The sequence below is a fragment of the Enoplosus armatus genome, chromosome 21, assembly GCF_043641665.1.
Source record: "Enoplosus armatus isolate fEnoArm2 chromosome 21, fEnoArm2.hap1, whole genome shotgun sequence".
Classification (NCBI taxonomy): Eukaryota; Metazoa; Chordata; class Actinopteri; order Centrarchiformes; family Enoplosidae; genus Enoplosus; species Enoplosus armatus.
This window is the reverse complement of record NC_092200.1, coordinates 16718041-16740658: the sequence shown is the minus strand read 5'-3', so window position 1 is coordinate 16740658 and position 22618 is coordinate 16718041. Positions and strand designations below refer to the sequence as shown.

General features: G+C 43.3%; 1 protein-coding gene across 2 annotated transcripts in view; it reads left to right on the top strand.

Annotated features, from left to right (window-relative positions):
• The first annotated feature begins 15259 nt into the window (after window positions 1-15259).
• odad2 (outer dynein arm docking complex subunit 2) overlaps window positions 15260-22618 on the top strand; it is a 36609-nt gene continuing 29250 nt past the window's right edge. For both annotated transcript variants that reach the window (XM_070928404.1, XM_070928405.1), the window contains exons 1-6: window positions 15260-15483; window positions 15805-15962; window positions 16361-16568; window positions 16762-16868; window positions 17296-17432; window positions 18837-18953. In XM_070928404.1, coding sequence (XP_070784505.1) covers window positions 15260-15483; window positions 15805-15962; window positions 16361-16568; window positions 16762-16868; window positions 17296-17432; window positions 18837-18953 — 951 coding nt within the window. The remainder of the gene's footprint in view (window positions 15484-15804; window positions 15963-16360; window positions 16569-16761; window positions 16869-17295; window positions 17433-18836; window positions 18954-22618) is intronic.

Below are 22618 nucleotides of genomic sequence, written 5' to 3'. Positions count from 1 at the left end.
AATGTTCACAATTGTGTTTTATTAGGGTGGAGTCTTTATTTTTATTCACATAAAAATGGCTTCAGCTAGGCTGCTAATAGAGGGTCCACAGCACACTTCCAGGATTTTAACTCAAAGAAATGCTAAGTAGCCGCTGCTGACTTTATGAGCATTAGAAGTTTATTGCTAATTTGAGTCTCCCATTCCCAGTCTAACTTACTTTTACTCAGTACTTTTCTTTTTTAAGCTTCTATCATAGAGATACTTAACTTTTGGGACATTGATTTTCAAAGCAGCCAGTCAGTAATCCTGGCTGTATTATTTACAATGTTGCAGCCGCAGTAGATCCTTAGTTCTTCACTGCTAATGCAGTGAAACCCTGATGAAGAGCAATATATTCCTTTTAAAGGAATAGTTCGACCTCTTGTTTGCTGTCTTACTTTCATGTCTATATATTATGGAGAGGCAATTAGCTTAGCCTAGCATAGAGACTGGAAACTGGGTAACAGCTAGCCTGGCTCTGTCCAAAGTTCAAAAATATGCCTAGTAAAGAAAGAGCCAGAGCAGTTGTTTCCCCCTGCTTCCAGTCTGTATGCTAAGCTAAGCTAACCTGATTGCTCCTGGACTCTAGCTCCATAGCCCACTTAACATACAGACACGAGAGTGGTATCAATCTTCTCATTTAACTCTTGGCAAGAAAGCCAATAATAGTTTCCAGTCTGTCAAACTATTCCCATAATTCTTTTTGATTTTTTTTACTTTGAACAATTGGCCACCATACTGTACAAATCCTCTTTGGATTTCTCTCATACACTAGCTGTATGTCCAGCTCAGGTTGCATTGCCCAAACTTTACCTTTTCCACCTACTATGACATTTATATATTTGACTTCTGTCCATTTTAAAAAAAGGGTAATATGAGTGCTTATGCTGTTTAGTAATGATAACACACATTTTAAAGGGACTTAAACACCCCCACCCTCCACTTTGCCCCCATTTTTTAAAAATCATTTTAGTATTCCTTTTTCATATATTATTTTACTTGTTCACCTCTTCATATTTTACGCCTCTGTCATCTGTTTTATTGATCAGCATCAGATTTGTACAGTCTCCAGGAAATATTTTTAATTTCTTGCTGTAAATTAAATGCTGTTTACAAGGCAAGTTGTATGAATTGACATTATTCTTGATAACTGCAACATTTTATATTAAAGAAAATCCAACTAAACTATTTCCAAGGTGTCAATTCATGTCTTCGACTGGGCAAAGATTGAGAGCAGTGATGTGTGAGGTGGAACGGCATGAGAAGAATATTCCAGTGTTTCTGGGATTTGTGCCCTTGACTGCCAATCACATCTATCTTTGTTCGGTTTTGAGAAAAATATTCCAGCAACATCTTTCAGCTGCCCCACAGAAGTTTGCGCCGGAGTGCACAGTTGTGTAAACAGAGCTGACACCTTCCATCTTGTAAAAGACTGCGCTAGAGAGTAGTAAATGTCAATCACTGGCTGTTTTTCTCACCTATGGGCCATTGCAGCTGAATTTGACTTTGACAATATCATTTTGCCCACACTAAAATCGCCTTTAATTAAGTTTAAAATGTTAATTTGTCTGTTAACTGTCATCTGTTGATTAAGATTTTCACACAACTTGTGTATTTCGTGTAATTGTATTCGGAAACTATTTGTCCTCATGACGAGTGACCACGTCTTCGGACATATTGTTTTGCCATACTTTTAGTTGTCACCTGGACGTCCGGATGCAGTATGAGCTCCTAAAAAAGACGTTGAAGATTTGTTGGATCAAGATTGAAGGAAAGGGCCTGAATCCAGTGACTGCTGAAACCACCAGAGCAGTGCAGCCCAATTAAACCCCAGTGTCCTGCTACAGCTGTGTGCCAAATTACTAACTCAGATGTCACTGGACCTTTGAAAACAGTGGCTCTGTGAACGAGGGGGCGGGGGGGGGGTCGTGGGGGTGGTAAAAGGGGGCTCTTGAGAAGTCCAGCCTCCAACCAGCAACCCACTGGAGGATTCAACAGGCCTCCGCTTGATGAAGTTCCAAAAAAAAGCCCCCACCGGTCCAAATCAGGTTGCCTAGCCTTCGCATTTCCTCTTTTCCACAGTGCTCACTTTGATGGCTATGTGGAGCAGGGGAGGGTGGGGTGGGGGTTTACAGCCAAGGCGGATAAGGACACAGTGAGGTGGAGGAGGACGAGGAGGAGGTGGCAAGGAAGGTCATGAGGAGGTAACGGCACTCACTTAGGACGAAGGGAGGAACCAGTTATTCCATGTCTTGCTACCTCTTCATGTCTTTCTCTCACTCTGTTTTTCTTCTTAATTAGGATAACAGTGACGGGGCCGAAACGTGGCGCTGGCCCACCATGCCCTCTGAGCTATGGCAGGTTGAGTGAGTGAGTAGGTGAGTGAACAAAGTTTTCCCCCTTCCAAAAGTCATCAAGCTCAATGAACCATGTTTAACACAAGACAAATGCCACCCTGCATTGTCCTGGGTAGTTTGGCAGTTGAGGGAATGCTTGGACAGGGACATTCTGGCGCAGACATTCTCGAGGTTCTAAGTGAGTGTAAATTGACTCCATTTCCTGTCACATCGTAATGCCAAAGGCGGACCAGGGCCTTTTTTTTTACCAAGGATCTCATGAGTATAGGTGTCCCCGTCTCAGACTTGAAGGAGCCAATGTAACTGGTGCCACCTCTTCTCTCTCCAGTCTTGAGGGTTTTTGTAACTCCACATACCCATTATACTCAAGTCCATGTACTTTTTCACCTATTATCTCATTCCATGTGTTTATTTGACTCTCCGACTTTAGGTGTCGAGCTATGTTTTGACAGCACTCCAATTGCCCTAGAAGGGGTTGACGCTCTCTGGACTCCCAAGATGTTTTTCTGTAACAAATGATGAGCGCCTGATTCAGTCTCATCGAAGGTAGTGACGGACATACTGTTTTGCTTCTTGGTTCCTTGACGTGTCATCAGCCTGCACCTTAAGGATCCCACGCCATTGTCAGAGTGATGGGAGCGCTGCATTGGCCCGGATGCCGTGCTTTATTCGCTTTCAACCGAGGACGACAGAAACACATGTTCGCAGATTAGGTTTCCCCTGACATGGATAACGAAGGGCCAGGAATCGGCCACATATGCCAAGGTACTTTAGATGAGTGATGCTGTAATACTGAAAAATACTATGTGTGTACATTTGGGTCTGTGTATTTGATGAAGAAACGGAACAGTAAATGGCATTGCCCTACGGTAAGTAGTAGCAAAAAAAGCTTCCATAAATCTTCATATAGTTGAATAAAAGCCTGCGGCCCCTGACTGATTTAAGATAACAAATCCCTCTTCCTCTTTATTCATCTTTCCCCGTCATGCCTTGAAGAGGGAGCTGCCGTGTGAGTAAAGGCCAAGAGATGGCTTCCCCAGCTCAGACATGAACACTGGCGCTCACCAAATCAAAGACCTGCCCTACGTCTATTCCCCTTTCGGTCCGACGACTATAATAGTTTAACAGAACACATTATGAATCTGAGGATTTATAGTAAGTAAAGTTCAGCTTTTATCTCAGATCCCGGAGATTAATGTTGTACTGCAGTAAGGTTTCATGAATCACTCTCTTTCTTGCCCTTTTGATGTATTTATTTTCATGTCCATAAATCCATGCATTAACTGAACCCATTGTTTAGGAGAGGAGGGTCGGAGCCAGACAAGCAGGGCGGAGGCAGGAGGAGAAGTGGGCTGAGCAGACGAACAAGGGGGATTAAGCTGTGGAAAAGTCAGAAAGCCCGTCCTGTCCTGGGCCCAGCGACATGTCATAGGGCTTCCTGCGACGTCCCCTTGACGCATTTCGGAAACCATTAAAGCGAAATGTCTGTCTCGCGTTACGATGTACGCTGCAATCATTTTGATTTACTGTGTTAAAATTACAGCGTCAGGGCCAATATCCTGAAGGGGGCTCAATGTGATAAGTCCTGCCTTTGCAACAAGACAAATTGTACATCATGAGCATCAGAGGCAGGGTAAGAAGGAGGGGGACTAAGGGTCCTGCTGAGATTTCTCATCTTTTTCATAAGCGCTCGTCTTGAATAAGCTATTCTTTCTGAGTCTCTCGCCTCTCTTTTTCTGGTGTTCTGCGTCCTGCCTTTGCAGAACCTTTCATGTGGTTACTCAGTCCATCACCACGGCTTTACCGTAGGAGCCAGCCAGCGATGCCGCTCTGTTTTCCTCATCCTGGAGTAAATGCCCTTGACCATAGGGAGACTGTTCTGAAGACTAATGGGGCTTCAGGCCAGGAGCTTCTGCCCACCCTGTCTCCTCAACCTAATTAGGCTCACCATTACCTCATGTCTGTAGGCAAAGGGCATGTTACCTTGAGCTGTATTTCTCAATTACAGAACTTTAAAAACAGGAGGGTGGGGAGCAAGGAGTGAACAGGGGATGCCCTTCATTCCTGCTTGGCCTGAGAACGCCTTTTCACCCTGATGAGAGTGTGTGGAAATCATAACAACACGCTCAGTCTAATAGCCGTAGCGCAGTTGGTCATTAATGCAGGGTGGCATATGTATACACTGCCTGCTGGGGCTGTGCAGGTTAACTCGATTCTGCGTGTGCGTTTGAAAATGAGACCAAGGGGTAAAAGTTCATCTGGAGGGTCCTCAGCGCTGAAAATTCCTCTGACACATGTGGAGCTAAAGCAGGGTACAGGGGCCAGGGTTGCACAAAGGCACTGGCTATGTTAGAGGAGTTCTGAGCTGTCCACCTGTATTTTCTTAAACCTTCTCTGTGGCCCTCCCCTGAGTCTTGTTGGCCTCTATCAAAGCAGTTTTAATTACACAGACTCTTAACTGTCATCTTTAAAGTTGGAGTGCTCTGGAGGTCAGGACCTTCCTTGTGTGTACTACAAATTAGTCTTAACACTGCCATGATTTCCCCGTAGTTACGGTGAAAAATATCACCTGCTTTCCAGATATGTCTGTTTTCATGAAGCAGTGAAAGCATTCTTTTAATAGTCTGTATTATCCTGATAGGTTTCCAGCAGCGCTCTCATCTGAACAAACTTCGTGCAACTTTATAAAACCCAATACATGCAAATGTAAGTAGCAAAACAGTGTTTCTCCATCTTCCAAACTATACACCACTCTAATGGAATGTAGCAGTGCGTCCAGCTGGGGTATGAGAGCCCAGCAGCAGTAGCCACGCTGACCCTGTGTAATGACGGTAAGTGGATTACAAGGAGGCCCTGGTCACTGGTCATTAATATTGAGTCCGCTAGAGTTACCTCCATGTGGCAGCAGCTACACCACAGGGACTGAGCCCAGGACCTCCAAGATACCTGAGATGCTCGTTGCTCTGTGCAGGCCCTCGGATGAGATGACAGTGCCCTGAAACTGAAAAGGACCTCAGAAAGATCAAGAGGGATCATGGATAACATTTTTTTGTATTTGGATTAAGTAGTACTGTAACATCTCATTCCAGAAACACTGAGGCTCCGTCACACCAACATTTAGAATGGCAAGATTATAAGGCTCGGCACAGTGTAAGTAAATCCAAGCAAATCTTTTGCATCAAGTTGAACTTTGATGAACTTTGACAAAGGAATTGTTAAGGGAACAGAGATACTAAAATGGAGGAAGCTATCGTGCTGCAGCCATGTTGCACCTTCACTTTGATTTAACCCTCCTTATAAGTATGAACTTCCCCACAAAAAGAGACATGGTGAGCAAGCCAGCTAGCTTGCAGAGCTATTGTGACCATGCTTGTGACTGGCTAGCGCTAGCATGCTCCCGGCTGACCAGCGCGTTAGCCATTAGCTCACCAGCTACAGAAACTCACCAACCAACCCCTGTGAGTAGTCGCTACGTCACCAAGCTTCTAGCGCTGCCTATTTTGCAACGATATCTGGTCCTTGGTGCAGGTGTTCAGCCTTTATCACTTTTGCACAATAGCCTTGTTTGCCAAATATAACATGTGGTCTTGACCGTACAGGACATATGTGAGTTAATAGGAGGAAAATGTTGGATTCCCCCACAGAAATGTATAGACATACAGAACATTTGATTTCAAACACTGTAGTTCCACGAGGCAACACATCATTACAGTTCATCAAGTTCTCGAATCTCGAATAATGAATCCCTGCGTTTGAGAAGACAGAGGTACAATTACCGAGCCATGTTCATGAATGTAACAAGCGGTCCCGTGAAACGCTAGAGGTTGATAGAATGCATATCTTTTCGCTGATGTGGGTTCCCGCTGCACGCAAAGACCTTGTAACAGACATGCAGACGTCACGTTGTTATGGCCATGTTCTGGGAAACATGGTGACATGTTAGGAGCTCTTGGCGTCTCTGTATCAACACCGTGCGGGGCTGACAGCGCTCAACCCTGATCGTGACAATCACAGATGTATCGCTCAGCTTGTTCCCAGAGCCTAAAAGCAGAGGCCTGGCCCCTGAACCCACACACACACACACACACACACACACACACACACACACACACACACTCTCACTCCGCACACCATGTTTTGACACGTTGTCATCCTTTTTTTTTTTTTTTTTGGATGGCTAGGTATGAGGAAGAGCACAGGGTGGCTGCACACATACCCTGTGCTGTTTGTGTTTCTAATCAAGTACTCGTCCAGCCTTGATGGCCTGCCCGCCCTCCTGGGAGGTATGATGGGAACTCACGTGATCCAAGGTACAGATAAAAAACAAACAAAATCAAGGAGGAAATAATTAAAAGGTGCCCAAATGAGAGAGGGGAGAGGGACTCTCTTCTTTGCAAAGGAAGAATAACAAGAAGCATCAGGATTTTGTAATGGGTCATGTCCCTTTACGAGGTGATGTAATTTCCAATAAAGAGCCATAGGTCCAGCGAGGATGCCAATATATTATGTGTTGAGCAGACAGGAGACTGGGCTACCAGGCCCCGTCCAGGCCAGACCTGGTGGACGGAGGACAGATCTGTGAAAAGGTCTGTTCCACACAACGCGTTAAACTGTCAAAGCAGTCGTGAGTCGCATGAAAGAAACCATGTGACAGGGCCCTAAGACAAACAAACCATAAAGCGGTTCACTTTTGCCAACTAATAACAGTTAGTTTTACACTTGAGTGTGATGACTTTCGGAACTCTGAGGCGTTTTTGAGGAAACGCAGTATTAGGTCAAGAAAGAAATGGCAGCTGAAAGGGGCATCTGACAAGCAAGGCGTCCGGAAAAGAAAGAGATGCTGAGGGCCTTGTTAGTCAAAATTCAGAGGCGGGAGAGCAGAAGGGAGTTCTTCCCAGCAGTCCACCGGAGCCTGTGTGTCATGTGTTAGCAGGTGTTGATGGCGGGGAGTGGTGTTGCTAGTGGCCTGGGGAGCAGTTGAGGTTTTGGCTGCAGACAACAGGCCCTAATGAGTGATGCTCCACAGGGGCCGGTGTACAGCCAGCCAGAGGTTGAGGGAATGGAGCGCTCCTTTAACTGAAGCCATCTGAAAGGAGGAAATGCCCACAGTCTAAAGTCTGGCTGCCTGGCACTCTGACCGCTCTGCAGCCCTCCAGAGAGCCTCCCGCCGCGGGGAGGAACCTAACCCCCCCCCCTCCTCCTCCCAGTCTGTGTAGCGGAGCAGCAGCGGAGCTCACACGCAGGCCACAGACAGACTGATTAGTCCTCGGAGCTTTGTGATTAGACTACATTGTTAACATTGGAACAGCACGGACTTAGACTGCCTTTCCTTGGCTTGTTGAAAACCTGTAGAGAAACATTGTATTTCCAAAATCCTTAAGCCTCAAAGTGACTAGTGGGATACTCCCTAAGTGCAACCGTCCTTTTCTTTGAGCGCTGGAAAGGCTACTGTTTGGGAACAATAGGCAAGTGATAGCGATTACCTGACGCTCAAGCTATGCCTGTTGCGTTGTGTACCTTCCTGCTTCTGAAATGACTCCCCCCCCCTGACTGTTGCTGAAGGCCTGAAAAGGGATGTGTCAGCCAAAATGCTTATAGTTGCTTGAGTTATACAAGGCTTTTAATGGTCCTGAAAATGTGCTGTCGTGTATGAATAGTGCTCAAATAGCTTGTAGACTATGTGGCATTTAGTGTACATTTGTATTACTATGACCTAGACTTTATCTAAATACTACTGGCAACAACTTTAGTAAAAAAAAAAATCAAAAATCAGTGAATGAATAAAATATTGTTATCTTGAAACCTGCAGCTCCTTGGCATAAGCTCAATCGAAACAAATGCCTCACGCAGCGGACTTGCATATTTGACCGTGATTAATTACACTGGAACACATTTGCTATTTTAGAGTTGCATTTTACCTTTTGCCAGTTAATTTTTCATGCGTAGCGACACGCTCAGCCCCACAGAAATAAAACATGATATTTCACATCTATGGTCAACGTCTATATTATCTCTCCACAAATGACTCACAGGTCAACCAAAGACTTTTGATAGCCGTCAGTCATCCACAGTGACACTGCAGACCACCCTGGCAGCCAGCTGATGCCGAACTCGCCACATACTCCTGCTGTGGCCCCTTACTGTGCCTGTTAATCACAGTAAGGACAGACAGGCAGGCATTCAGCATGGGGCAACTCGACTCAACTTCAGACAGGTTTCATAGCGGCTCCCAAACCTAAACATTCACACTTTAAAATGATGTTTCATTCCCCATTGTACAACTGACTAAAAACACTGCAATTAAATATGTAAATTTACTTTCATGCCGAGAGTGAGACGAGAGGGAAAAAAAAAGAAGAATGTAATTGCTACGATCACATCTATCTACTGCTGTACCACTTCTACTGCCGATACAAATGTCAATGCAAAAAAAGTGAAGAAGTGAGAGTTAAAGCTTAAACTTCCTTCAATTGGATTGCTTCAGAATAACAAAAGGATAACCAAGAGTATACAGAGCAATGGCAGAGGTGTACTGTTCTGTGCTTGAAATAAATGATGTGATGAACAACAGAGTTGTCTCCAGGCAAAGTCCTCTCTAAATTCTATTCATCTGTTCACAGGGAAGTCTCTTTTTTTTTTTTCTTTTCATGCCTTTCGCGAGGACGTCTCATTATTTCCAAGCAGCAATATTTCTCTCTGTCTTCTGTCTCTTTCTGATTGGCCCGGCGGCGCCAACGCTGGAGCCGCACCAACACAAAGGTCTCAAGCAGCACCTCCTCTCTAATGATGGGAGGACAGCGGACCAGCCTCTTCTCTCATTCACCTCTCACTGCACACTTAACATGTCACCCTCTTTGCCTATTCGCACTCTCTCTTCCCGTCCCTCGCCTTTTCCATTTCCATCTTTCACTCAACATCCATCTTCATCTCCGTGCGCTCTTCTCCTCCACGTGTTCTTCTTCACTCCCTCTCCAAAAACAGGCCTACCACTCACTCCTCTCACTCCTTGCCCGCTCTCCCCTCTCCTGCTCTCAGCTGCTACCTCTGCTGCTCTCCCTTCATCCCCAGACAGGGGAGGGAAGGAACAAAGGGCCCCTGATGTCTTCCTGGAGAGGTTATAAAGCAAAAGTCAAATTGCATTAGAGCTCCCCGAGCATTAGCGAGTGAGGCACTGCCAAACGTGGACGGCCTCTCAGACCGCACTTTCAAAATAATAATTACCCCGTAAGAGATGGAGCGAGGGAGACAGAGGAGCAAGGAGGTGAAGGGAGGAGGAAAAGAAAGAGAGGGAAGATCTGTGTTTTTATTTAAGTGTGCTGAACGTCTTGAAAGAGTAGAACCAGCTGCTATCTTCGGGGTGAGGAGAAGGGGGAGCGGAGGCAACGCGATCAGTCTAGCAGAACGGATTTTGCCAGCTCAAGGGTATTTAGAGGCCTTTATCTGGTAAACAGGTCAAGGTGGGGCCGACGTATCCTCACATGAACCTGGCAAAAGACAGCTTTTCCATTTGCTTTTTTAAGTAATTGTCCGGGCATTGTCGCCTTTTATTTTGACAGCGGACAGTAGAGAGGTGACAGGAAATGAGGGAAGACATGTCATGCAGCCAAGGTCCCTGACCGAACTTGAACTGGGAATGTTGCAATTACTGTACATGGTCAGTGTCTTAACACCCCAAGGCCAGCAATGCAGGCACCTGCCCTGGGGGCCCAGACCTAACCCCGAAGATTAATTGCAATTTTCTTAGTGAATTTGCGCACCTTAAGTGCAATATCAACTAAAGTGGCTCCTAATCATGTGGCCCTGTCTTGCAGAGAGGCCCTAGAAATCTAGTTTTAAGAAGTTTTAAGATTTAAGATTTATATTGTGCTCCCATGCTATGTGTACCAGGCTATGCAACCAACATATAATAATGTTACAATCCTTTGATTAAACACGTGAAATGCATGCATGTGTTCTATTCCTTATTGAAGCAGCACACAGCCTTCTGCCCCAGTGTTAAAGCTGCTCATGACATCTATGTTGTTAACATGGCTTCATGTTTGTTTTTCTATTTTTACAGCAAATGACAACCTGCAGATTTAAAGAAAACACTATATCAGCCATACTCCCAGGGGATGGGAATATGCAGGTTTATGGTGATATGATTTTCTCTAAGATGTGTTTTGTGGTCACATGTGCCCGTTCAGTTTTTCTGGAAACACATAGAAGCTCTTGTAAAGTGCCTTGACGATTTCCAGGGGCCTAGTGTCGCCTCGCGGAATTGCAACCTAAACAAACAAAATGTGTTTTAAGTCCCGTAGACTTTGTCATTGGTTTTCCCCCAGAAGCCCCATGGCCATAAATCTTGTGTTACTTCTATATTTGACAAGCGTCCATCCACTCCAAAGAAAGCACTGGCACTAAGCGATCGCCACTTGAAATACATACTGTACACAGTATTTGAAAACCACAATTGCAGGTTTATGTCCGTAAGAAGCTCAAGCAATGATATTGTTGCAGAAAAAAATATTCTCAGCAGTATCAGGTTTTGTTTTCTGAGACTCATTCAGAAGAGATTTTTATTAATTTCCATGTAGTGGGCAGTGTGCATCCGACTTTGACACATTTTATTAGAAAAAACAATACAGTCATTTGCTTTAATTTTGATGGGTTACCAAAGACAATGATGGAGATGTTCTTCAGGCAGTTGTGTATTAAGAATAATTATGTTTTCTTCTATGCTTTCTTCGGCGCAGCTGTCTTTGCTTCCGGTGTCACTTTTTACAGTTTGAGCAGGACCTAATGCATTTTCCAATGGCCTCTTGTACTGGTGCCTATTTAAACAGTCAATAAACCAGGTTTATACATTACTTATAACGACCGAATGATCTCATCGTTGTCTGTCATGTTGAGAAAAAAAAAAGGAAAAACAAAGATAACCCTGTTGACAGTGACCCAGAGTACACTGCAGAGTACCGCGTAACGCGTGCCATAAACTGTTCCGTGGAAGAAAGTTATATGACAGGCCTTCAAGCTTCTTGTCCATCACAAGTCACCCGCACTGAATCCCATTTAAAAGCACTTTGCCCCTTATTCTCCGTGCCTAAAAACACAGAGGGATTATGGGAAATGACAGGCGGGATCCTGGAGCTTTTTACAACCAGGGGATGTGGTCACAGTCTCTTGTTAGAATCCCTTTTACTGTTTTCTATTTCAGAACCTCACATGGATAAGTGCGACACATCTCACAGGTGCTCATTACAACGACCAGTGTCGCTCCTTTCCGTTCTTGCTTTGACCGCGCGGCCGTGAGCGGTGCTGAGCTGGATTTGACACGAAGCCTGTAAAAACATCAGAGGAAACCTTTGGAGGATGTGAATCCATGCCTGAAAGCAAAGGGGGGGTGGGGGGAGAAATACAGGAGATATGCTCTCCAGCTCCCTTCAGACCAGGAAGTGGAACAGTAGTCCGTGCACCTCCTCATCATCACTCTTGTTACTCACGCACATCTCTGTTTTGTGTGTTTAATCTGAGTGTTATTGGAGTGCTGAGGACGTTGGACACACTGCGAGCGGATGCAATCATGATGCCCATGTGTAAAGCGTCCAGGCCGCGGTACCTTTCTGTGTGTGTGTGTGTGTGTGTGTGTGTCATCAGCGAGTTTCCATGCCGTTCAATCAGTGGCTGAACTCAAGCATTGGAGAAAAAGCATGGGGAGCAGTTGTGTTTATTATGCTGTATTAAGTTCTAGTCAGAGAACATCTAAGAGGGAGCAGGTGCTTCTGAGCTCGAAGCGTATTTGTTTTACTTTGCAAAAGGGCCCAGGCTGGGGAGAGCGATTCATTTAATCCCTTTTAACCAACAGCAATTAGGCTCGCTAATGAGACCCTGGGTTGGATGTATTAAGACCCTCGTTTATCCTGCTTTTCTTCCCTTTTTTTTTTTTTTCTTTAAGTCTTCCATCCGTCTTCACTTTGTTTTTTTCTCCTCGCTGCTTCGCGGTCAGGCAAACTCAAGACACAAAGTTGCAGACACTTTACGTCAGCTCTGTCTGAGTTTGCTCACCGTTGTGTCTGAGCTCCATTGCCTTCAGCTCCAGGACCCCGTTGCAGATTCTCAATGCTTCTTAATTTAGACAGCTTTCCCCTTGTTCCAAATAAAATACCTGGAGGGGGAGGCAAGCTCATAAATCCACTCTTCTAACAACAACAATATCCAGAATGATCTCTCTTGATACTAGAGATGAGCTACTACTTCTCCCCCCGGGGGATCCCTGGTGATTGATTTACATGCAGGCTCAGTCCAACTCACCCAAACGGTTTAGGAGACAAAGTAGTTCCACCTGCTGTGCCGCCGTGCACCCCAGCCTGAAAGGGATAGGTCTCTGTGCCATTGGCGCTCCTGGCAGACAGCGCGGCAAACAAGGCAAGCACCAGAGGAAATCTGTGGTTTCATTGGCCATGAGATATCTCTTCTCTCAGTCAGCCTTAGGACATCAACGGGGGGGTGGGTGCTGCCAAACACAAAATTGCCATGGACACAAATTTGGTGTATAAGAGTTAAGGGGTTGAATCACATTGAATGAAAACACGTCTGCACTCATTTATGAATCGTGCCCTGCAGCATGCTTGAACTCATACACCATACTGTGGGGCCTGAAGATATCTTTCTGTTTCCGTCTCATATCACTCTTGAGTGAGTGTGGTTTCAATGTGCTCAATAAAAAAGGGTCCACAGTAGGACTTTCTTGAGTATTGCCTTTGCCATACTTGCAAATCATTGTCATTATATACCACCATATAAAGTGGCTGTCCTCATCCACCTAAAATTGACACGGGGGGGGGAATATTGTGCTAATTTAACATGTGAAACAGAGTTATTGCCTATTTAAAAGTAGAATGGGTGGCTTTTCCACTTGCATCTCCATGTCAAGAATACATACCTGTGTTCATGGGCTTATAACTCTGAACTGGGTGAACTTATTTGCTGTGTCTAAACAAAGAGTGTCCACCCAAATAGACTGTTTTCACTCGCCAATGTTTGTCTGCAGGACAGTGCCAAACCAGTAGTGAGAGAGGAAATAGGCTCTCAAATATGCGGTCTTGTGAACACTCTAAAAGGAAAGCATACAGGGATTTTATTATTGTGAAAACATTTGACTTGACATTTTAGAGTCTTTGACCATGCAAGTCACAACACTTGCACATCCGAAGATAGACTTCACACAGGTAGATTGCAACTGCTGTTAGTGAACAGATATTTATATATTTTTTATTCTTTATATACCTTTTTTCTGATCTGATTATTATCCCGTATTGCCCACTTTTATTGTTAGCCTTAAGAATATGCCACCCTGCATTTTGCTGCACATATTGTATGAGCATGTGACATATAAAAATTTGAATCAATACAGAAACACTGAGGCAGTATATTAATGGTAGAGCGGCTGTGCTTCATTGTGTTTCATGGAACTGTGGTCATGTTTGGTTCAAGTTTGAGTTTGGTGATTTTTGAGCCAACTCACGTTCCGTTGTGTTTGGCTGTATCATAGCAACCAAAGGGGGCGGATGTGGCTGGGAGAGGGAGCGTGTGGTTTCCATGGACACCGTTGATAGCAAACTGTCAGTAAAAGTTTTGAAATAGGAAAAGAGACTTGAAATACACGGTAAGTGTGCTCTTAGGTACATGTCTCGACGTAACAAACCATGGTAGAAACATGTTTCCACGTTTCATTGCTGAGAAAAAGCTGAAAATGGTTGTAGTTAGGCTAACGTTAGCTAAAGACTACATCCGCTTTTCTAATGGATCTAGCTTAGCTAGCTTGCTACAGCGTCAACGTTCGTAGTTAACGTTAGTAGTTTACGCTCGTCAGTGTTTCGTCTACCGAGTTAAACGTCGAAATGAATGTAAAGAAAACTTGACAAATAGCACAACACGTATGAGTACAAGTACTTAAACTTGTATTTTACAACTAGAAATGGTTCGATAAAGTTACAGCAGCAAGGACACAACATGGCTGTATAGGTTTTTTAGTTTAGACTGACAATGCAGGGTGATATAGCGTTAGATAACTCTACATATCCTCAACAAACAGGTGTGGTGGAGCTGCTTGAGAAAATGACATGTCCACTATTGTCTGTTGTCTGACAGACGTTACTCAAAGCTAAAAAAAAAAAAGTTGAGTCAGGTAAGGGCACCGAGGAGTTAGGGCAATATACTTTTCTAAACCTTTTCATGGCCGAAATATTCCAAACCCCTCATGACCTTAGCAGCGTTTAGAGAGTTGTTCAGGTGTCACGTGACTATCAGTAACCTATGACATACCTCTTTGAAATTATATTTCTAAAGGGTTGGAATAAACATTAAATGGATTCAGTATAAATCCAAGCATAGCTGGTTTAATTTTGACTGAAAATATATTGCAACGACTAGCAATTATTTTCATTATCAATTCATCATTTTAGCTATAAAATGTCAGAAAATAGTGTATAATGGCCACAATTCCCTTAAGCCCAAGGTGACCTCTTCAGATCGCTTGTTTTGACAGAGCAACAGTCCAAAACGCAGAGAGACTCAGTTCACGATCACATAAGACTAGGAAAAATAGCAAATCCCTACAGTTGAAAAGCTGCGACTAGTTCATGTTTGTCATTAAATCTGTCAAAATGACAATCTACTAACAAAGTAGTTAGAGATTAATTTTCTGTTGATCGTTCAATCAATTCATTGACTAATTGTTTCATCTCAAACAAATGTCTTAAAAATCTCACATTGCCTTTTCTTAAAACTCCACTTGGGGCCCCAAGTCGATCAAATGTGAGTTAGAATAAAGGGAAGCATCATGCTGAACCCTTATATAACCCTTTAACCGTTTTTAGTTTCAGAAGATCCATACCGGTGCTATGGGGGTGTCACTGACCAGGGCAGCCCAGTGGACCACGGCCAGCTCTGGTACTGGCAAACTGGAGGTCACACCAATGAATGAGTCCTTGTTGAAAGAAATCCTGCGCTTTGTGGAGCAGTTCAGCTCCCAACACCCACAGGAGGCAGAGCATGCGTTTGAGGAGCCGCTCCAGTGGAGTACCACTTTAGTGGCATCTGATTTCAAAACAGACTATGACATCAGGTTGGTCTAATCATGAGGCAGGCAGCTGGCTGGCCAGTGGTTTCAGCATTACGTGTCTGTGCAGGATATGCTGTCACCATGGTGTCCAAATGTATTTTACCTTGGCTATATTCGAAGGAGTAGGCTATAATTAATTTGTTTTTCAGCTTCAGTTAGACTGAGCACATTCCATTTTATTTCATCAGAAGTTCTGGTCTTCTTTCAGCGTGCAGTTAGCTTTGCATCTCGTAGCAGGGAAGCAGAGAAGCACAAAAACAAAAATAACACACTCTGATCTTGTCATAAAAGGGATAAAGCATTAAAGATTTGTTTTCCCCTCAGTGACTCAGATGTACAGTCCCATGAGAAAGACAGCGGAGGGCACCCGTTGTTGCAGCTCTCCCCTCCTACTGTTTGTGTGCGCAGCTTCAGTCAGCTCTCTAAACTAGTACATCTGGCAGATGATAAGAAGCTGGAGGAGGTTCGAAAATGTCTAGAAGGTAAGTGTGATGACCACAGGATGAGATTTGAATCTAATTTGCATCCCAAGTAGTCCAGCCACCAGCATACCTCCATAACCCACAGACTTAATTTGTTTGTCCTCCTAGTTATTCTCTACAACCATACAATTATGCTTCCCTTGGGAATTCCCAACAGATATGTATTTACTTTAGGTCCACTGCCAAAAAGAGATAAGGTGATATGTATTTGTCTGACCGAAGAATACATGATGAATATGGTTGAAGGGAATGTTGGCTTAGTTTTTTGAAAAGAAATGTGTGTAGACAAATTACAGTACACATGAGGCCTGCTGTATTGTTAGTTCAAAATTAACCCATCTCGCATTTTCTGAAACACTGGGATCAGCCTCACCGGGCTAACCTCTTTTATTTTTCAGAAAACAGAGACCCCGTGGTTAAGATTCTCGGTCCCAGCTTTGCCAGCATCCTGGAGAAAGAAAATACCCTTGCCGATGTGCTAAGCCTGGTAGACAAAGCGAAGGAGGAGGATCACGGCAAGGACTCTGAGGTCAAGGTCAAGCTGTTCCACTTGCTACAAAACATGGACAACCAGCTCCTCAGCAAGTGCCTCGAAGAGATATCCGGGTAGGTGCTTCTTCTATCTCCAGCTCTCTCAGCATCCAATCGGATTATCTTATCCATCTGCCACGGCTTTCACTGCAACATGTGGTTGTTTTTGATTGGAATAGGCAGTGGGTTTAGAAAGGGAACCATGACTGAACGAGATGAATTGGATGTTTGTTTTGTTTTGTTTTTTTTCTTGACATTTTCATTACAGACAAGTCGGGCCCGACCGCACCACAGTGAAAAATGAAGTGGAGCTGCTGAAGCGGTTCTGCAGTGAAGGGGAAAAGAGGGTGTTGAAGTCGGTTCGATACACATCAGGTTTGAATTATCTCCACATTTCACTGGTTTGCAAGGAAAACAATTGCTATTAACACTAATGCTGGATATTCCAAAGCATAAAAAGTCTGTGTTCCGCCGCCACAAAAGACATGGAAGTCATTATATCTGTCAGATTCCAGTTTACCAAGTCGTTAGTCAGTACATGTTTTTTTTTGCTGCATTGCAGTGTATTTATCATGACCTAACATAGCATTTAGCAGTGGTGTTCCCTTTTCTCAGGAATTGACACCTGCTATGAAACTACTCTCCCAACCAGCCTTAAAATATGATCGTATCATTGTGAGGCACTGTTCTTTAGTGAATGATTTATATCGCAAGTGAAACTATGGCTCTAGCCTGGGCTCATGTCTCAAACCTGTGCTGCTTGGAGCACTATGTCATCCTCCTTTTTTGCTTTTCTTTTTAGATTACGAATTTTCAAATGGCTGCCGCGCCCCTCCGTGGAGACAGGTGCACAGTGAGATATGTTACCTTATTATTGAGCCTTGTGACACGGAGACCCTCTACGTCACCTGCAGCACCGCTGGAGTTTTTCTCAATGGGGTAAGACTAGGAAGATAAAGGACTGTGGACTACATCAGCTGCAACAGTCAATGTTATGATATTGTTTTCTTTTCCTGTGTGAGAGAATGTTCAGGGAGGTTACTTTCTGGCAAATAATTCCTTTAGTACTGTTCTTTGGTCATAAATCTTGAGTGTAAGCCGAGTTTAGTTACTGTGTGTATCCTCTTCCCCAACAACTGTCACAATACCAATCTTATACCGAACATTACAGTTGTCAGTTCAGTAAAATGATCTCAGTTATCCATCAACAGATTTCATCAAAATCCAGACCACCAAAATCCAAAACACAGCATTTGAAACAGCTGTCATTCTCTATTTGGTTGAGTGGTCTCAAACATTTTTCTCATTTTCCATTTCTTCTTTGTTTAACCAGGTAAAAGTTTCATTGAGATTAAAATCTCATTTTCAAGAGAGACCTGGCCATCAATCAAACAATAAAACAGACTAAGACAACTGTCACATGCTGCAAAGGAGTGCAGACAATATGCAGTTAAGATGCATGCAACAGTTACGACTTTCCAAAACTATCAAAATAAAGTAGAAAACAATGCATTTAGTAGCAAAGGCATTCACCAGTGAGTGCTATTTTCCAGGTCATTTAAAACTGACTTGAGTTCACAAAGAGTAATCACTTCTGACCTTTTTAAGTCCCTCGGCACATTGTTCCAGCTGGAAGGGGCAGCGTATTTAAGCGAAGTCCAGTTGTCTACAAGAGATCCACACCCAGTAATAAAACGTCGAGCACAGTGGTACACTGCATCCAAGATCTTTAGACACTGGGCATGTGCAGTCATTAAGAGCAGATCACCACATCGACTGTCTCTAGACAACAAGTCTCTTAACATAATTAATGTTTGTAGCAGGAGGAAAACAGGCCTATGCTTTTAATTATGACGTTTTCAATTATGTAAATATTCCTCAAATTTGTAGGGTCAAAAAAAATCTGTCCCTAAGTGTACTATTGTAGAGAGAGTTTCCAAACACTAGCAAAATGCCAGGAATCTCAGTGAATGTGTTTGCAATCATTTCTAAGACAGGATTTTGCATGCTGCAGCACCTTTCACTCTTCCCCTGACTTTGCTGACAAGCCATAGGTTTCCTGCCTCTGTTGCTTCACCTGGAAATGGTTCGGGCCAAGGTGAAAAACAAAACAAAACCCTACAACCTTAAACCGAAAGGGTGACACTGATGCAAATGAAACCTCAAAGAGCAGCAGTGTCTTAAACCTAATTTAGCGGGTTTACACGGTTTTACACTTCCTCTCCGAGGCTGCCTGGAGATACTCTGAGCTTTCTAACCTCAGCTATTCCAGCCGACATGTGGGTCACATTATAATTGTGGTTTTTAGAATTAATGAAGCTGTTTTTCACTTTGTTTTCACAGTGCATAAAACAGGAGGGGGAGGAGAGTGGTTATGAGCGAACAAGCGATGTGTACACAGACCTGGTAACACTTCTGAAGAGCAGATCTCCGCATTTTGCTGAGAACATAAACGAGCAGGTACAGTAATTATCAGATGCAATTATCATCAACACATTAAGACCTCCCTTTTATAGCCTTGGATTTTAGCTCTCAAAGCCAAAGATGTGTGGGTGTTGAAATGCATCTTTGTCCCACGAACAAGGTCCCTCTCTCTAAACCTCTGATTTGATCCCCGATGCCGTGTGACTCACATTCGTAAACAGAGTTAGGATTGTGTAATCAGTGCCTGTGCTCTTCCACTCTAGTGAGCTAGTGTCTGGTTGTCACTGTGTTGAAAAATTTCTGAATCCACCTCCTCCGTGCTCCAACATCAAAACAGCACAGACCCATCCCACCCGTCACCCACCCCCTCACACACACACACACACACACACATACACACATGCTCATATCCAGACATTGAAATATGCTTGATTTATTCAGTAGTGCTATTTCCTGCTTTAGTAATTTGACGACATAACAAATCGCCTCAATAATAGATTCCAGCTGCGCCCCAAAAATCTGTTAATCATTTAAGAGTATGATCTTTTTTTCTCACTCACACATGAAAATGTGGATTGGAAAATGTGGCATCATCACAGGCTCATCAAAGCCTTTAAACACCACTTACTGCTCACTGCCTGCTTTGTATGGACATCGGTTCTGTTTCTTAAAAGATGATGTCATTCTCAGCTAAATAAAGTGTAAATATGATACAGAATGATATGCTTTACCCACAGTGCAAATCTTTCTCTCAAAGAAAGAATCAAAAGTACAACTGTCGGAGTAAGGGAATTTACAGATAGGATTGACATTCAGTTGACTTTTCAAAGCTATTTGACTTCTGACGGGCCAGATGGTGTCGCAGAACTATTCTTGCATGTGAAGTGCCTTCGGGACAAAAGACAACAGAAATATTTTTACAAAACAAAAGTGCTTGTTGAATTTTCCACGTTTGGATTTATTTGTAAAGTCACTGCTGTACATTGCTGTATGTTGTCTCTAACAACCTCTATGGATGGTAATGTCGGTCGGTCGGTCCACCACTTTGGTCCAGTCTGAAATATCTCAACAGCTATTGGATGGATTGCCATAAAATGTTTTAAAGTCAGTCATGGTCCCCAGATGTTGAATCCCAGCAACTGATTTCCTGACCAGCAAGTTTCCACTTATCCAGTGAAATATCTCAACATCTACTAGGGAGATTGGGTGAAATGTGGTACAAACATTTGTGTTTCCCTCTGGAGGAATTGTAATAACTGTTGATCCCCTGACTTTTCATTTGGCATCTTTTACGAGGTCAAAATTTTAATTTGTCCAGTACTTTGGTTTATGACCAAATACCATGGATGTATTATAAGAAATGGATACCGAACCAAAAGATGGCGCCTATTCAGTCCAATAAGAATTTCTTGCCTGGCGCATATGCCCAAAATGTTTTGCAGTTTTACTGTTTTACAGACGTCTCTTTTACAATGGTGGTCTATGGGGACCACCATTATAATTATGGGCACTTTATCCAGGTTTTATTATATATCCATGCCAAATACCTGCAAGACTAATGGCAGCTTCAGCTGTGCTATGTGTGAAGTGCTAATTAGAGAATGTTAGCATGCTAACATGCTAAACTAAGATGGTGAGCATGGAAAACACAATACCTAGTAAACATCAGCATGTCAGCATTGCCATTGTTAGTATGTTAGCATGCTGTCATTAGCATTTAGCTGAAAACGCTGCTCTCATGGCTGTAGACTGTGTCCGAAATCACGGCCCATTTACTATATAGAGCACTATATTTACCCGCCACTATTTTATTTGATTGGCTGAATTCTTGCTTTTGGACACAACTTTAGTCTTGTTAAAATAAAATTATACTAAGACGGTACTGTATAGCATACATGTGCTATGATAAGCTGGAAGTGAAGACTTTAGTAAACCAATGAGTAGTGCCAGGCTGAACCGTGTAAAAAAAGACATTGAGGCTTTTATGTTTTATGAGTCTTGTGTGAAGAGTGATGCCTTGAGTCTGAGTGATCTAAAAATGATGGACAGCGGCAGTAAAAATTGCTGTGAACGAGTTTGTGGAGGCACAAATCATTGTCAAGGTCTTATTCTTGTGGATTCTTTAACTCCTTTGATATGCGCCTCGCAATGTCCTGTAACTTTAGTTTCACTCTCACTGCTGAATATTTTCTCTCTGCCTCTGCTTGAGCTAATCACCTTCACATGACGCGGTCAGCTTAAAAAAAACCCTTTGCTTTGAAATTCATTTGATTGATTGCTGACGACAGCAATCAAACGGTGCAATATGCATCCCATGTCTGAGATATTAAGTAATTGCAGTTGTTCTTGTGGACATGATCCATTCCTGTTTTAATTTGAGAGAGCCTTAGCAGTGGTGTCTGTCAGAAACACAATCTCGCATAGCTCCGACTTCCCTGATTGCAACGCGGACAGGCCAAAACTTGGAAGGCGATAGCCAAAGATAACAACGCCTAATCTCCAAACATATCTGCTCCTCTCCAATGCGAGGAAGCAGGTCTTTTTTAACAGTTCTATTAGATTAGACAGCCTCAATCAAACGAGCGGAGGCAGCCAAAGGAGACGAGGGCCGCAACACAGGGAGGAAGCAGACTCGCCTTCTCTGTTCCGTGTTGTGGATTCGTTTTGACATCACAGCGTGATTGGAAATTGGACATGCTGTGTATTTGCATGCACAAGACGCTCACTGAAAAGCAAAAAAACTCCCGGGGTTATAGATTTGTTTTCGTTGTTCACATCCTGAAAATAATATAGACTGCCTCAATGTCATAATCAGTCAGTAGAGGCTGCTTGAATCTTGCCACTGACAGATGTTTTATGGCCAGTGGCTTCAAGTTTGCTGCCCCGCCGGTTTTCCATCGGTGTGGATCAAGTAATTACATACATAAGTCTACCCCAAACACATGCAAATAGTTGGAGTTTAGGTTTTAGTAGTCAAATGCTTGGAATGAAAACAAATAAAGAAATAAGAAAAGTGCTAATGATTGAATGTCACCTGCTATAAAAAAACAAATTTTGAGTTTAGAACTGCAGGCGTCAGTCCTGCTTAACGCAGCATTTGTCTCCAGGTCTGCAGTGTTTTCAGATGCAGTAAGGCACCTGTAATAGGACTTTTTACTGTCGCATAACAAGGAATTTGGAGTGTTCCCTTCTGTGTAGGCACATGGACTTTGTCCATTTCACATATAATAGAATTAAAGAAGCTTGGTTAGCCTAATAAAGTCAGACTGTGGGTCTGTGGTTGGGTGAATTGACTTGTATGTTTCCAATAGCAGGTCACTTTGTGTTTTATGGAAAACAAGCCCTTGGAAAAGTGATCGGGCATGCTTGGCTCCAGCTTGTGCGTGAACACAAGCCATAGAAATACATCTTAATTCTTTTTCCCTGCCCTTAAAAATGTTGAGCCCGTAACAAACAATGACAGTCTGAGCTATTTCTGCAGAGCAGGTGTCTGTGATTAAAAACTCTCCTGCCTGCACACCATTCATATGTGTCTTATTGGCATTCGTGTGTAGGTTGTAAAGTTTGGTATAAAGACTTTCAAAACTTAAAAAGAAAAAAAAAAAATCATAACTGAATAACAGTGACACAAAGGCGTTACTTTGTCTGTGCCAAGCTGCAAGGTTTTAGGTGGAGGAATGTACAGAAACAATAAACTTTTT